The sequence below is a fragment of the Bos javanicus genome, chromosome 15, assembly GCF_032452875.1.
Source record: "Bos javanicus breed banteng chromosome 15, ARS-OSU_banteng_1.0, whole genome shotgun sequence".
In the NCBI taxonomy this organism is placed as follows: domain Eukaryota; kingdom Metazoa; phylum Chordata; class Mammalia; order Artiodactyla; family Bovidae; genus Bos; species Bos javanicus.
The window spans coordinates 74,409,742-74,424,530 of record NC_083882.1 but is presented as its reverse complement, the minus strand read 5'-3'; the positions used below and the strand labels follow the sequence as shown (position 1 = coordinate 74,424,530).

General features: G+C 48.8%; 1 protein-coding gene across 1 annotated transcript; it reads right to left on the bottom strand.

The window, feature by feature from the left end:
- Positions 1 to 1,318: 1,318 nt before the first annotated feature.
- Positions 1,319 to 14,357, bottom strand: ACCSL (1-aminocyclopropane-1-carboxylate synthase homolog (inactive) like). Its single transcript, XM_061381197.1, has 14 exons — positions 12,853 to 14,357; positions 11,422 to 11,481; positions 10,895 to 10,965; positions 10,451 to 10,520; positions 10,176 to 10,242; positions 8,642 to 8,739; positions 8,312 to 8,389; positions 7,869 to 7,969; positions 6,598 to 6,687; positions 5,795 to 5,840; positions 5,554 to 5,695; positions 3,261 to 3,403; positions 3,021 to 3,174; positions 1,319 to 1,742 (listed from the first exon to the last, which is right to left on the bottom strand). The coding sequence occupies exons 1-14, from the start codon at positions 13,324 to 13,326 to the stop codon at positions 1,606 to 1,608; spliced, it is 1,731 nt and encodes a 576-aa protein (XP_061237181.1). The 5' UTR covers positions 13,327 to 14,357; the 3' UTR covers positions 1,319 to 1,605.
- Between the last annotated feature and the right edge of the window lie 432 nt (positions 14,358 to 14,789).

The window sequence follows — 14,789 nt, the reverse complement described above, 5'->3', positions numbered from 1 at the left end:
AGAAACATATAGGGGGAAAAAAAAAATCAATGAAACAAAAAGTTGGGTCTTTGGAAAATATTAATACAATTGATAAACATTTAAATTAACTGATCAAAAAATTCATTTCAATACCAGGAAAGAAAATTATAACACAATATCCTTCATGAAAATAGATGTAAAAATTTTAACATCAAAGCCAAATCCAATGATGTATAAAAAGGTGATGTATCATGACTCTATGGGGCTATTGCAGGGCTATGATGTTGCTGTAACATGTTTTAATCAATATAATTTCATCACATTAATAACTAAAAGAATTATATTATCTCTAAAGGTACAGGCAAAAACATCTGGTAAAAACTGAACACACACTTATGGTAAAACTTTCAGCAAACTAGGAATTGAAGGAAATTCTTCTATCTGGTAAAGGCAGTATGAAAAATATTTCTAGTAACATTATACTTATGAATGAGAGACCGAACTTAATCCTGTTAAGATTGAGAACAAGGCAAGAATGTTCTTACTTTTTTATTCAACTCTGTACTTGAGGTTCTAGGCCATGAAATTAGAACGGAAAAATAAGAAACATAAATATTGAGGAGAAGGAAAGTCATCTCTTCTGGTCACATGAACTCATTCATGCAACCAGTGAATTCTCTTTCTATGTCTACTAATCAAGTTTATTTCTAAACAAACTTGCCTGGTGTCAAAAAGTCTTGAAGAATCAGGATTTGTTGGTGGGCCGCAAAGCTGCCCAAGAGAGTGAGGATGATCCCAAACCCAAGTGACTGATCAAAGCCATCAGTGGCTGCTAATAGTTCTTCCAACATCTATAAAATGGTGGTAGTCCCCGCTCTGCCCATTTCACCGCTTCGATGCTCAGACCAAAGCTCAGATGTGCAAAGGTTTTGCAGAGAAATGCTCAGGAGGTATGATTTGAACAGTTGAAGAGATGAAAACGGAAGACTTCATTCAGGCTGATCACCAGAGACTCATTTTAAAAGCCTTTAAAAAAGGCAAAAATGGAGAGAACTCATATTTGGAAGCAGAAACATTTGAAACTATACTCTCACTCTACCACGTAGCCACACGTGTGTAAGGTGAGTGTGATCGTGTAAGGATCCTATGGGACACTACATCCAATACCTAGAAAATGCTCTGCCAATTGGGGATCATGATTTCCCTTCCTTTCTGGCCTGCCCTAGAAAGTATTCTTCACATATAACCTGCTTTACCTGCTTTAATATTTAATTTAAATTTAATTAAAAATTAAGTTTAAAAATCCTCTAGCTCCCAAAAGGTCATATGAAGAATGTGAAATAAAACAGGCCTGCAATTTAAAGAATATGGAATTTATTAGATACAGAATATAAAAGTTAACCCACCTAAACAGGGACCCAGAGAGCTCCTTTTATTCCTCCTCTAGGCTTCCCCACCAGAATTCCCATAAAAATATTTTGCACACACGCAATGGCTCATAGAGACTAAGAAGATGTAAAGCTTCCAAAATGACAGACGCATAATGGGGCTGATGGTGGGGTCAAACGCACTCATGCCTGGAGGAGCCCACTGTTTGGTCACGGCTCCAGGCGAGCGCCCAGCCTTCCAGATCCAAGGCTGACATCAGGACTTCCTGAGAGCGGGACTGGCTGGAGCCTCTGGCTGGGGGGTAGACACTTCCTCCTTCATTGCATCCTCCAGTTGCTTCACTGTACGCTCCTGCGCCTGCTCCACGAGCACCTGCTGGAACCGACGCATGGCTAGAGGGTCCAAACGAAGACAGGAATACTTAGCGGGAGTGCACATGGGCCCCAGATCCATGCAGGTCCTGGTAGACCACCGCAGAACCTCTGGTTCAGGGATGCTGAACTTGAGCCTTCCCTTTTGGGGGATAGATTTCCAAGTCTTCCTGCCACATCCCCCATGGCTCTTTTGGCTTCACTGTCCCAGCCCCTGCCTGCTAGATTACCTTTGTGACTCAAGATCAAATCCTGTCACCTAGCTTATAGCCTGGAGAAGGCAATGGCACCCCACTCCAGTACTCTCGCCTGGAAAATCCCATGGACAGAGTAGCCTGATAGGCTGCGGTCCATGGGGTCACTGAGAGTGGGACACGACTGAGCGACTTCCCTTTCACTTTTCACTTTCATGCACTGGAGAAAGAAATGGCAACCCACTCCAGTGTTCTTGCCTGGAGAATCCCAGGGGCAGAGGAGCCTGGTGGGCTGCCGTCTATGGGGTCGCACAGAGTCAGACACGACTGAAGCAACTTAGCAGCAGCAGCAGCTTATAGCCTTGGCCTCATTATTTTCTGTCTGCCTCTAGTGGCCCTTCCCTCGGTCTATTTTCCACATTAGCCCAAAAGATATGTAACATAAATATTCATTGCTATGTGCCCCGCAGGTAGAACAGTGACCTGCATGTGTTGAGATGCAATAGATAAAACGATTGTCATGTTTCTGTAACCTTCAGAGGAGAATCACAACTCCACAGTATAGCACACAGGGACTTCTAGATCCCGCGCTACCTACCTCACCTAGTAGCTGGCAAGTTCTGCATGGGCAGAGCTCCATTTCTGGATAGCTTACAGTCCCAGTGCCTCGTCAATGACAGACACAGACCTGACATACCAAAAGTATAATATACTTCAAGTGCCTAACATTTCCTCGTTTGCAAAGGAGCTGAAAGATATGGGCTTCCCTTGTGGCTCAGCTGGTAAATAATCTGCTTGCAATGTGGGAGACCTGGGTTCAATCCCTGGGTTGGGAAGATCCCCTGGAGAACGGAAAGGCTACCCACTCCAGTATTCTGGCCTGGAGAATTCCATGGACTACAGCGCATGGGGTCACAGAGAGTCGGACATGACTGAGCGACTTTCACTTTCACTTAGAGGTATGAAAGTGCTAACAGAGGGCCTAGAAGGACTGGAGCTATGTAGGCTGCAAAAGGTGATAAGGGGCGACTCCACTCCTGGGTTACAGAGGAGTGGCGGGGGCATCTGTGAAGGATGCTAGGACCGGCGGGTCAGCTCCACTCACCGTTTCTCAGCAAGTGGGGCCTGGCTGCAAAGACGAGGCGGAACCAGCCAGGCTCCTTACACATGAAGGTCTTGCCCGGGGACAAGATCAGCTTGTGGTCCAGGAAGCGTCGATGGAGGAGCAGCTCTTCCTCAAACGTGCACGGGTCCAGGTACTGGGGAGGAGAGACGGACAGACCTGAGCTCAAGACCCAGCTGGCAGATGTGCCCTTTAACATCCGTCTTCACTCCCAGAGCTCACCTGTTTCAAGTTGATCCAGACATAGAGGCCGGAGCCACGATTGAGAAAAGGGACCTTCGATGCCTTTAGCTTGCGAGTGACATACCTGTGAGCCTCCTGCAGCCGGAAGTGATAACTGGGCAGGTATATATTGTCAATCCATTCTGAGTGGATGGAGGAAGAGAGCTGTTACATACTTCAGGGCTGAGATCTGCCAGAGGGCTCCTGACCAAATGCTTCCTCCCTGGGCTTCATGCCTGCTGATTCTATCCAACTCGTATTTGAACTGATCATACCTAACACGTGGGCTTTCCTGGTGGCTCAGTGGTAAAGAACCCACCTGCCAATGCAGGAGGTGTGGATTTGTTTCCTGGGTAGAGAAGATGCCCTGGAGAAGGGAATTGCTACCCACTCCAGTATTCTTGCCTGGAGAATCCTATGGGCAGAGGATCCCAGGGCTACAGTCCATGGGGTCACAAAGAGTCAGACACGATTAGCAACTAAACACCACCACCCATGACACCACTTCCATTGTGCGAGGTGGGGATGCTGGGCTTCTCAATAGTTGTGTAGTAAGGTTATGTTTGAATTTACACCCTTGAAGCAAGAAGTTGAGGTGTCCTCTAAATGGGGTTGATGCCGCTGTTGTCAACCGGGCAAGTAGCTGCTACTCATAGTTCCCTCACCTTCTGCTTTAGACCCTAACAAATGGACTGTGAAGAACCTCAATGTGCTTGGGGATGACCCTAGCACAACCATTCTCATCACTGGCAGCACTTTAGAACCACCTGGGGAGCTTTTAAAAGGCCTAATGGGCCAGCTTATATCCTCAGACAGCTAACTCAAAATCTTTGTGGATTCAGCTACACATTGGGCTTCCCTAATAGCTCAGATGGTAAAGCATCCGCCTGCAATGCGGGAGACCCAGGTTCGATCCCTGGATTGGGAAGATCCCCTGGAGAAAGAAAGGGCAACTCACTCCAGTATCCTTGCCTGAAAAATTCCATGGACAGAGGAGCCTAGCAGGCTACAATCCATGGGGTTGCAAAAAGTCAAGACACGACTGAATGACTAAATTCCCTAATTCCCTACAAATCGGTATTTAAACTCTCCAGGAGGGACTCCCTGGTGGCTCAGACGGTAAAGCATCTGCCCACAATTCGGGAGACCCGGGTTCGATCCCCAGGTTGGGAAGATCCCCTGGAGAAGGAAATGGCAACCCACTCTAGTATTCTTGCCTAGAAAATCCCATGGATGGAGGAGCCTGGTGGGCTACAGTCCATGGAGTCGCAAAGAGTCGGACACGACTGAGCAACTTCATGAGGTAATTCCCACGTGCATTCAAGATTGAGAACCAGTGTTCAAGAAGCTGGGAATCTGGTTTCCACCAAATATCAGAGGGCCTGGCACCTTGCAGGGAGGCATCCAGTTGGATTTCTCCTGTCTACCAGTTTCTCCACCCAAAGCTGAAAGCAGATTGTTTTCTAAATCAGATTATCTGATAACTTTGTTTCATGTATCCCTGCTCTCAATTTAAATCCCTGGGCCTGACATCTGCTCAATGACAGGGAATTTTTTAAAAGGAGCTCTTATCTAAGTTTGAACCATGGCATTAAAGGTGGGAAATTCTCTCTGAAGCCAGCATTCACTTAAGATCTAAGAGGGAAGGTAAATTCAGGTGCCATAGATATAGCAGCACCAGCCTGCCCAAACGGCCTCTCCTTTGGCCACCCTGGAAGATGAAGTTAAATCACATTTGAAGAGTCAGGCTGTTCTTTGGTAATCTTTGCCTGAAATAAGCCAGGTTTGCGCTCAGTGCTCAGTCATATCCAACTCTTTGCGACCCCATGGACTGTAGCCCGCCATGCTCCTCTGTCCATGGAATTTTCCAGGCAAGAATACAGGAGTGGGTTGCTATTTCTTCCTCCAGGGGACCTTCCAGACACAGAATCCAACCTGCATCTCCTTCATTGGCAGGCGAATTCTTCACCAACTGTGCCACCTGAATGGGAGGAAAAATTGGCCTTCATGTAAAGACCAATCTCTGAAGTTCTCACCTTCAAGTCCTAGAGTACAATTGACTATCCCTTTTGCAGGCAGAGCACAAGCTTTCAGATGGTCAATGTTTTAGACCAGCACCTCTGTCTTCTTTCTATACCCGGCTGCATCTGCCCTCCTATAAACATCCCATCCTGCCACTGTTAAACCCGAGACAGTGAACAGGGTCTCAGTGTACTGAAGGCATGTCAGAGGCCCATGCAGACCCAGAAATTCCCGGTGGCCATGAGGTCCAGCCTGGGATGGGGCTCAGTACCTCTGTCCTGAAGCAGCTGACGCAGCTTGTACTGGGCGATGCCAGAGATGCTATGGAGGTAGCCAAAGCAGCTCATGGCAGAGGCCACCTCCCTGTTGTGGGTATACAGAGCGCCAAAGCGGAAGCCAGAGATGCAGAAATCCTAGAGGAAGAGAAGAAGGGAAGGGAATACCTGGTTGGTCTGCCTTCTTCTCCTGGCTCCACTTCCTTTCCCACCCAAGGACAGACGGCTGGGGCTCACCTTACTGGCGCCCCAGATCACGTGGGTCTTGTTGGGATCAGGCAAACTAGAAAGGAAAGAGTCAAGATGATGGAGAAATACTTGAAGGATGATGGCATGCAGTCTATGAAGGGAAGATGAAAGTGGCCTTGAGGGCCTTCCTAGACAGAAGGGCCTAGGGACCCAAAGTTCAAGACACAGTTACCCCAGTTAAGCCAGGAAGTCAACAAAAGATATCCTTGCAGAACCAGATGGGAGACCTCTCAAGTGCCCCCTGAAGGTACTCAAGGACTCTCAGCCTGGCTCGGGGTCTTCCTACAGCGAGTCCAAAGCCACCTTCTTGGCAGTTGGCTCCTCATACAAGTGGGCCACCATTTCTAGACTTTCCAAACATTTCTAAAATGTGTTCACCTATTTCTTTCTGCCCCACCTTTGGTGAAACTGTTCCTTCCACCAGGCATGCTCTTCTCTTGCTTTGCCTGCTGGATCCTGTCCTAGGGCCAAATACCAACCCTTAAGAAAGTTCTCCTCTATTTCTCTTCTTTCCCTGTGCACTACTTATCAAGAAGCCCTGACCTTCGGTAGGGCTTCATCTTGACTTGACCACGCTCATTCTACCCTCTTCTTAAACTATCTCGTGTACAAAGTGGCATTTAGAGAAGGCGTTTTGGAGGACAGATGATGCTTTGCTCACTCTCACACTCCTGGAGGCTCTAGGCTCAGTCCTTCGCTCATAGCCAAAGGAGTGCACTGCCCATGGACTCACCCTGCAAAAGCAGCGGCTTCAAGGTTCTCGTTCCCAACTCCCGCCGAGACCAACTCACCTCTTCATGCTCAGAACACTGTGGAATGTGATGGCTTCATCAAACACAGACAGCATGTACATCTCATCTACAATCACGTGGAGGTTGTACCTGCAGGTTGGGTGAAAGAGAACGATTATCTAGGCTCTCTCTAATCATAACTCACACTTTATTTGTTAGGTTTTTCTGAACACAGATCAGACACTACTAAGGCCCCAGAAGCCCATTCAAAGTTTCCAAGAGGTGTGGTAAGGTAGAAGGGGGTCTCTCCTTCACCAGAGGGGACCTTCTGTCCTGACTTTGGGGTACTAGAAAGGAACAGGACCTGAGAGACATGCATGAGAATATCTGGCCCCACGCTTCAACCATCAAATAGAGACTAGTGGTAGGGGCTGGGCGTCCCAGAGACATCTCCTCTGGTGTAGTCCGGCACTCCCAGGACTTCCCAGTAGTTCAGTGGCTAAGACTCCATGTTCCCAATGCAAGGGGCTCAGATTCAATCCCTGGTCAGAAAACTAGATCCTGTGTGCTACGACTAAGACCCAGTACAATTAATAAAACAATCAAAAACATTTTTTAAAAAAGAGCTCCCACCTAGGGTCTGGTTCAAACAGGGATATGAAGTGGGCTAAGTGCACACCTGCCTCGTCTCCTTTAGTCTCCCAGCAGTGCTCTGAAGCTGTACTGTTACCTCTATCTCACAGGAAGAAACTGGTTTCTGAGCTAGAAAGCTAATCCCTCCCTAGTCCGTGCTAGAGCCAGCATGGAGAGCACCCCCAGCACTGTTTCTCTGGTCTCCATGTGCCGCCGTTAAGTGGTCTGGATTCGTTATGAAGTTCAAATACACATTTCTTCTAGACCGTGGAAGATCATCTACCCTAAGAAGGCTATTTCCAGACTTCAGAGATATTAATAACTGATGTTAACATGTTCTTAGAAACAGGGACAGGAAAATTCTAGAGGGACTCACCTTCCTCGGCACCTCAAGCCAAGGAGTTTGGGAAATGGATGCAGGAAGAGCTTATGCTACGAGGGGTGGGAAGTAACAGGGTTCATGACTGTTACGTGGGTATGTGCACACAGGCAAAGGCGAGAAGGGAAGTGGCAAAGACTGAAGCAGTGAGCACGTGGGTGCCTTTTCCTTCACGTCCATTTCAGTTAGTTGTCCATGACTGCACAAAGTATACTACACAGTGAGAACACAGGGTATATTATTTCCGGTTCTGACTCCTTGACTGTGAGTGATGGGAACCCTTCTTACGGACTTCATCTCAAGGGGGTGGGAGTCATACTTCTTGGCAAATTCCAGATATTCCATCATGGAGTCTTGGGAGTAGACATCTCCCAGAGGATTCTGAGGGTTGATTAGCACAAGACCTCTGACCTTTTTCCCCTGAAAAGAACCAAGCATAACCAAGTGAACACAAATCCTTCACCTCCACATCAAGTTCTGCTGAAGGTCAAGGCCAGGGCACCGAGTAGGATCGGACCCCTCATCAAGGCCTCAGTGGGCAATTGGAGGAGCAGCTATCATGGAGCCCACAGAGGGGAACAGGAGGGAGCTCTGGGGGCCCACAGCCAGGCTCAAGGCTCCTCGGGAGATGTGCCCTGGGACACTGCCTCTTTTGAAGAAGGCACCCACACTGTCTTGGTGAACAAGTTATCCCACTGTCTCCATATTCAGCCCCTTTCCAGAGCAGCAGTGCCCACTCTGAAGACCCGGTTCCCACCTCACCTCAATCTTAGCCCTGAGCAGGGCGTGCTCCAGCTTATCCACAGTGAGCTGGAAGGGGTAGCCGTTTGCCTCAGTGACCTGGAAAACAGATCCAGCCTGAGAACCACATATCTGGAAGCTTCCAGGCCTGGATTCCTCATTCCTAGAAACCCTGAACAATCCTTTCCCTTCATACCTGGGGACTAGTCCCACGTGCCCTTTTGGCCCAATTTCTCCATCCTTCTCCCATAACTTATACGGGAGAAAAGCAAGACCAACCTCCACCTCAGCAATGCCTAGACCATTCCCTTGCCTGGGTCGGTTGAACAGGGGAAGGAGGCCCACACTGACCTGACTCTCCAGGTGGACAGGAACCAGCTTGACTTTCGCATACAGGTGGGTACTAAAGGCGAAGCCCCCATAGGAGGGGGTGGGGACTAGAAAGGCCTCTGGAAGCAGAGAGACAGTGCTGTTAGTTCAGGGTCTCCCAGTGAAGTCCCCTAGATCAGCAGCAACACACCCCTCAGAGAAGGTTCCTGTGTAATCCCTCCTACGTGGGGGTGAGTGCTTTGCAGCACAGGCTCTGTATATATAAGTCTAAGTGTGAGTCGATCAGTCGTGTCCAACTCTGCAACCCCATGGACTGTAGCCAGCCAGGCTCCTCTGTCCATGGAATTCTCCATACAAGAAGACTGGAGTGGGTTGCCATTTCCTTCTCCAGGGGATCTTCCTGACCCAGGGACTGAACCCAGATCTCTTGCATTGCAGCCAGATTTCTTACCATCTGAGCTATGATAAGCCAGTGCTCTATATACAATCCACTCTTAAAAATGTTACTTAGGAAAACAAAACCCTTAAGTTTCTTCTTTGTGGGTACACTAGAAGAGAAAAGGGGAGAATACTGCTGCAAGTTACTTGGAATCCAGGGACTCAAGCTAGGCTTGCAACAGGTAGAGCATGAATCATCAGCAAGTCTTGTCAGCTCCAGGCCAACACTGGAGGCAGAGAGGGCTCACACAGAGAGGGCTCTCATCTCTCTACGTGGCTCAGGTCTCCCAGGCTTGGTGACTTCATGTGTTATTTTCTTTCCATCTATTTGGCCTCCTTGATGAGCTAATCAAGGACCCACTCCTTCCAGTGAAACTGGTCCTCTTGGTAACAAATGCCCCATACAGTAGGCTCATCAAGAAATCTGAGATTCTTATTTCACATTGTTCAGAGGCATCGTTAAGGAGACCAAGAACAGATCTCTCAAGCTTTACTTGATCTAGAACCTAGTTTTATTTCGGTGTTTTTGTTTGTTTGTTGAAGTTGCTTCAGTCATGTCCAACTCTTTGTGACCCTATGGACTATAGCCCACCAGACTCCTCTGTCCATGGGACCCTCCAGGAAGAATACTGGAGTGGGTTACCATGCCCTACTCCAGGGGATCTTCCCAACCCAGGGATTGAACCCGAGTCTCTGAAGTCTCCTGCATTGGCAGGCAGGTTCTTTACCACTAGCGCCACCTGGGAATCTCCAGAGACACACAACTTGCTGTGTGTCGAAGAGATAGAACATCTGTATTGCCTAAGCCAGTTGACTAGGGCTCTTTGTATTGGGGTTGAGACCAAAAGTCCAACTAATACTAGACAGAGTTGGCTCCAGATGTCACCATTCCTGGGGCAGACTGGAGGCCTGTAACATGCCCATATTAAATGGGAATTCAAATCCCTCACTCCTGCAGAAAAAGTAGGAAGATGCTCTAATCGGTGCAGGAGGCACCCCAGCACTTCAGGGGAAAGGTCTTCAGTCAAGACCCTCTTCTCCCTCAGGACCCAGGGCCCATGCGCACCTGCCCACGTGGGGCTGTGTCCCTGAGGGAGCGCAGAGCCCACTGACTTACCACCTGGATCACACAGAACCATGGCCAGAGCAGAGAAGACAGCGGAGCAGCCATTTAGAATGACCACCTGGAGAAGATACACAGAAGGCAGAAGTTGAAAACCAATCCTCATAAAAGAGATCGGTCCCCCGTCTCCCTCCCCACGGGGAGTCTCCTCAGCGAGGACCCACTGGCCTCCACCCTGCCCCGACTCTGAGAGGCTCTTCTGGAAATGCAGAGGTCCCCAAGAATATGGTCCTCCACCAGGGTTTCAGGAAGGCTGGGAAGAAACTCACATTTTCTGGGTCAAGGGGCTTAGGTGTCTTACAGTAGAAGGTCAGGAACCGGGCCACTTCTTTCCGCAGGCTGTGGACAGACCCAGACAGACCGTTCATTCCAGGATCGGCCCTGGGCTTTCCCCACAGCCTAGACTTCAGTCTTTTCACGAGAGCAGAGCATGCAACCTCAGGGTCCTTACAGGGTGAACAGGGGACCGAGGCTGTCAACCCCCCAGGAGACACAGACGTGAAGAGTACGGACAAAAACTCAGGTCTCCTGAATGACAGAGCGGTGCTGTTTGTACTACACCAGCTTGCCTGCTCCGATAGTCTACAGTAGGCATTTTCTAGAAGTCATTACCCCCACAATAGGGAGGCACCCAGCAGAGAACCTGGAAGTCTTTCCCTGGATGCGGACAGGTGCCTGTAGACCAGAAGACCCCAGGTCCAGGGGCTACTTACAATGGTTGCCCTCTCCAATCAGTGTACTGCAGTAGATCTTCATCAACGTAGGTCATGTCACTCTGACTCAACTGTGGACAAATAGAGCGTGAGCATGGCCAGACCAGGGATGCCCAAGAGGCTTCATCCTACTCCTAGGATGCCCATGGGCGTTTCCCCTACAACACAGGGCCTCCCAGAGGGAAATGGGCATATATGCTACATGCTCCCTGATGAATGGAGGCTTCAGTCTTCGTGTCAAAGATTATACAACTAGATCTCCCCCAGGAAGTGTCTTGACAACCTCCCCAACCCTACATTTGATCTAGACGCTCCCTTGGCAGCTTACCCACCACACACCATCCAGAGAAAACTTCCCGACACAGCGAGGCCAGTCAGCAGGTTAGAGGTGCTATTCTAGAAGCTATTTCCCTACTCCCTTCCTCAAACTTCTAAGTCTTATTCCTGTGTCTACCACGTGCTGAGACCCATTCTTGGGGGACCTGGGCCTGAAGGTGGGTCGCAGCACAGGCTGGAACGTGGCTTACCCTCTCAGCCAGAAGATCAGTACAGAGCTTGTTCTCACTGGTACCAAGGTTGATGTAGCCCTGGAGATAGATGGAATCGAAGGTCAGTCCTCTTGCCCTGCCCACCATGGACTCCTTTAAACAGGTCACAATTACTCATCTGGATGAACCCAAATGGAGGTCTCCCTGCTCCATGAGGCAATAAAATCCGTGTTTGACAACCTTAATATCAGAAAATATTCCACAAATTCTCCCAAATCTTAACAGCTTGCAAACTTCCCTCTTTAGAGCCATATATTGGGTTGGCCAGAAAGTCCATTCAGTTAGTGAGTACCTTGTTCCAATAAAGTTCTCAGTGAAAATGAAAAGTGTCTTATTTTTATTCAAAACTGAATGAACTTTTTGGCCAACCCACAACATAAGTAGTAATAGTTATATTATGTACCAGCCATCATTCACTGAACGCCTATATTCTAGACATTAGACTAAGTGGTGCATGTCAATTGCCTTAATTCTCACAACTCCTGAGAAAATGCTCTGCTCTCCTGCTGAAAGAGAGTAAAGCTCAGAAAGGTTGAACAAACTACACTAGCCACATGCCCTTGGTGATGAGCAGCATCTGGCCCCAGAGCCTGGCTCCTTAACCAGTCCCTGCCACTATCACCTCTGCCATCTCCACATCCATGGAAGGGCCCCTTCAAGTTCCTGGAAGGGGCACGGCCCCTCAGAGGCCGATCAGGATACCCAACTCATTTGGGCCCCAGAAAAGCAGATGGCCATTGGCCACACATCACTTGGGTGGGAACAGAAGGAAAGGGGAGGCTACTATGGTCCCCTGCCCCCTGGCTGGAAAACTGTTGGGACCCTCCCTTGCTGGAAGCCTTTTCTTGATCCCATCACCATTGGGATAACATCCCAACATCTTACAATGGCCCGATCCCATCCATACCTCTGTTAGAGCGCTCACCGTCTCTGCTCAAGCCACACAGGCCTCCTTTCCCAATCACTCCAAGCTCTTCTCACCTTGAAGCTTCCACCCATGCTGTTCCTCCTTCCTGGAGGACCCTTCCCTTACCCCCATCACCTGACTGACGGACTCAACCTTTAAACCATCTTCCCTGACGGTTCCCAAAGCAGGCAGCCCCTTGGTGCTCTTGGGAACGTTATTCACATCTGTTTCCCCAATGGCTGAGATCTGTTACTAGACTTGAGTTCCCCAAGGGTAGGTTCACTTACCACAGTGACCACAGTGACTGCACGTAGATAAGAGCTAGGACAGGAGGGGAAACCAGACCCAGCTTGTCAACTTTCCTGTGCCCACCCCCTCACCTACAGGGGACAGGAGCACCTACTCCACGGGGCTGGGAAGAACCAATGAGGACGCACAGTTCTTGGCACAGGACTCAGTAAATCCCTGTGATGGGGGCCCTCGAGCCTGTCCCCCATCCTCACCAAGGTGTTCTTGTCCTTGTGGTATTTGTTTCCTTGGTAGGTGTCATAGTCCCGGAAGCTCAAGTGGTATAAGGCAGAGATATCAATCCCACGGTTGGACAGGTCATAGCTGATAACTGTATTTTCAAAATCACTCTCCTGGTAGAACATCTGGCCAGTCTGCCTGTTTGCTTGGACCGGCTGCCCACCACCGACATCACCCCTGGAGTCCGTGGACGTGCAAGGCGGTTGGACGCTCTGGTCGCCTGGGGCCCCAGCCGGCAGGAAGCTGACGATCTGGAACAATAAGCGACCCAGGAGCGCCTCCTGCTCCCTGATGGCCTGACCGTGCCACTGCTCCTCCAGCGCCAGGTCCCGCTGCTGAGGTCTGGTCGTCAGCCGCACGATGTGATCCTCCACAGTCTGTTGCAAGGTCAGCACCATCTCCATCAGCTGGGTGTGGATGCTGCGGTATCTGAGGGCCTGGTCCCTCATCTGGACACAGGGCGTGTGGGGGATGTCTGATGGGCCACTTGTAGTCTGGGTGTTCCCACTGGCCTCAGCAGGCTGCCTGGAACCTGCAGAGAGAAACCACGCACTGCAGCAAAGGAGACTTCCTGAACCTCAGGCCCAGGCATGATCTCAGGCTGGCCCCCAGTTCCTTCTACCGCCACACCTCTTACAGGCCCAAACTGGCTGAGGAAGGGCTATCTGCTCACTCAAGGGCAATGCCGAAGTGGCCCAAGCTCAGACGTTGGAGCACTGGACTTAAGTGTCACTAATATGTGTTCTTAGGAAGAACCTTAGGGTCCACTTCAAGAAAAAGGAGAAATTGAAGAGGTAGGCTGTGGATTCTTCAATCAGAGTGACTCCTGCTTTATACAGTTCTAAGGAAGAAAAGGGATTCTGCTGCTAAACACAAAAACCAAAAATAAAAACAACAAACCAAAACCTTAAGTCATTCTGCTAGACTAGGGGAAAGTAAACTACTGCCCAGGGACCAAACCAGCCTTCCATTTGTCTTTGTAAATAAAGTTTTATTGGAGCACAGTCATGGTCACTTGTTCATGTGTTATCTGTATCTGCCTTTGTACGACAGCAGAGCTGAATGGTTGTAACACAGACCGTATGGCTCATAAGGCCTAATATAGCTACTATCTGGCCTGTTACAGAAAAAATTCGCCAAGGCTTGTTCTAGAACATCATTCCTTTTATTTTTCCATTTTCCCCCCACGTCGGTCATGCCAGATGCTCAGAACTCAGTTCTTTCATCCTCCTACTCTGTATCCCTCCTGTAAACACCTTCGACCTGCTCACAGTGACAGCTGCCTTGGACATCCATCACCAGAAACCATGGGCAAGATACGTGGTTCGAGTTTTAAAGTCCACCAGAATCACTTAGAGGGTTTGTAAGGATGCGATGATAGTCCTCATCACTGGACTTTCTTTCAGGGGTTTGGGGGTGGAGCCTGAGTAATTGCAGTTCTAACAAAGTTCCTCAGACTATACGTTCTGAACCTCTAACTATTCAGCCCAACCTTCTGTCTGAAAAGAAGTCCAAATGCTGGATAAGACCTTGTACACCTTTGTAAAGCGTCGAAGAATAAAAAAAAAAAATCAGATATTAAGAAGCCAGGAGGTATGAAAATGTGAGGCTGACCACTGCCTCTCATTCATTGTAAAATAATCCTCATATCCTGAGTCACTGAGATCCCTTTTTCTAAGAATCTAGACTTGCACACCTTCCACCAAATGCCATCTTCTAAGGTTTTCTACATTACATCCCCCCACATATGCAAAACCTTGTTACTTCTTTTACAGTTTGTGGGACCAGCACTTCAAAATACTGGACACTCTGCCCAACCTCTCTAAACTGTCTTTAATCTGCTTGTGATATTCCCATGACAACCTGTGCTTCTCTGTGATGACACTTAATTTTGTTACTTGCTCAGTATCTG

Bases quoted from the DNA above. Each gene is read 5' to 3' on its own strand.
- ACCSL (XM_061381197.1), bottom strand. From the start codon at position 13,326: ATGAGGGACCAGGCCCTCAGATACCGCAGCATCCACACCCAGCTGATG. The intron at 6,688-7,868 runs GTATGACTCCCA...CCCAACCTGCAG, and splicing joins TATCTGGAATTTGCCAAGAA to GTACAACCTCCACGTGATTG. The intron at 5,696-5,794 runs GTGAGCCCCAGC...CTCTTCCTCTAG, and splicing joins TGATCTGGGGCGCCAGTAAG to GATTTCTGCATCTCTGGCTT.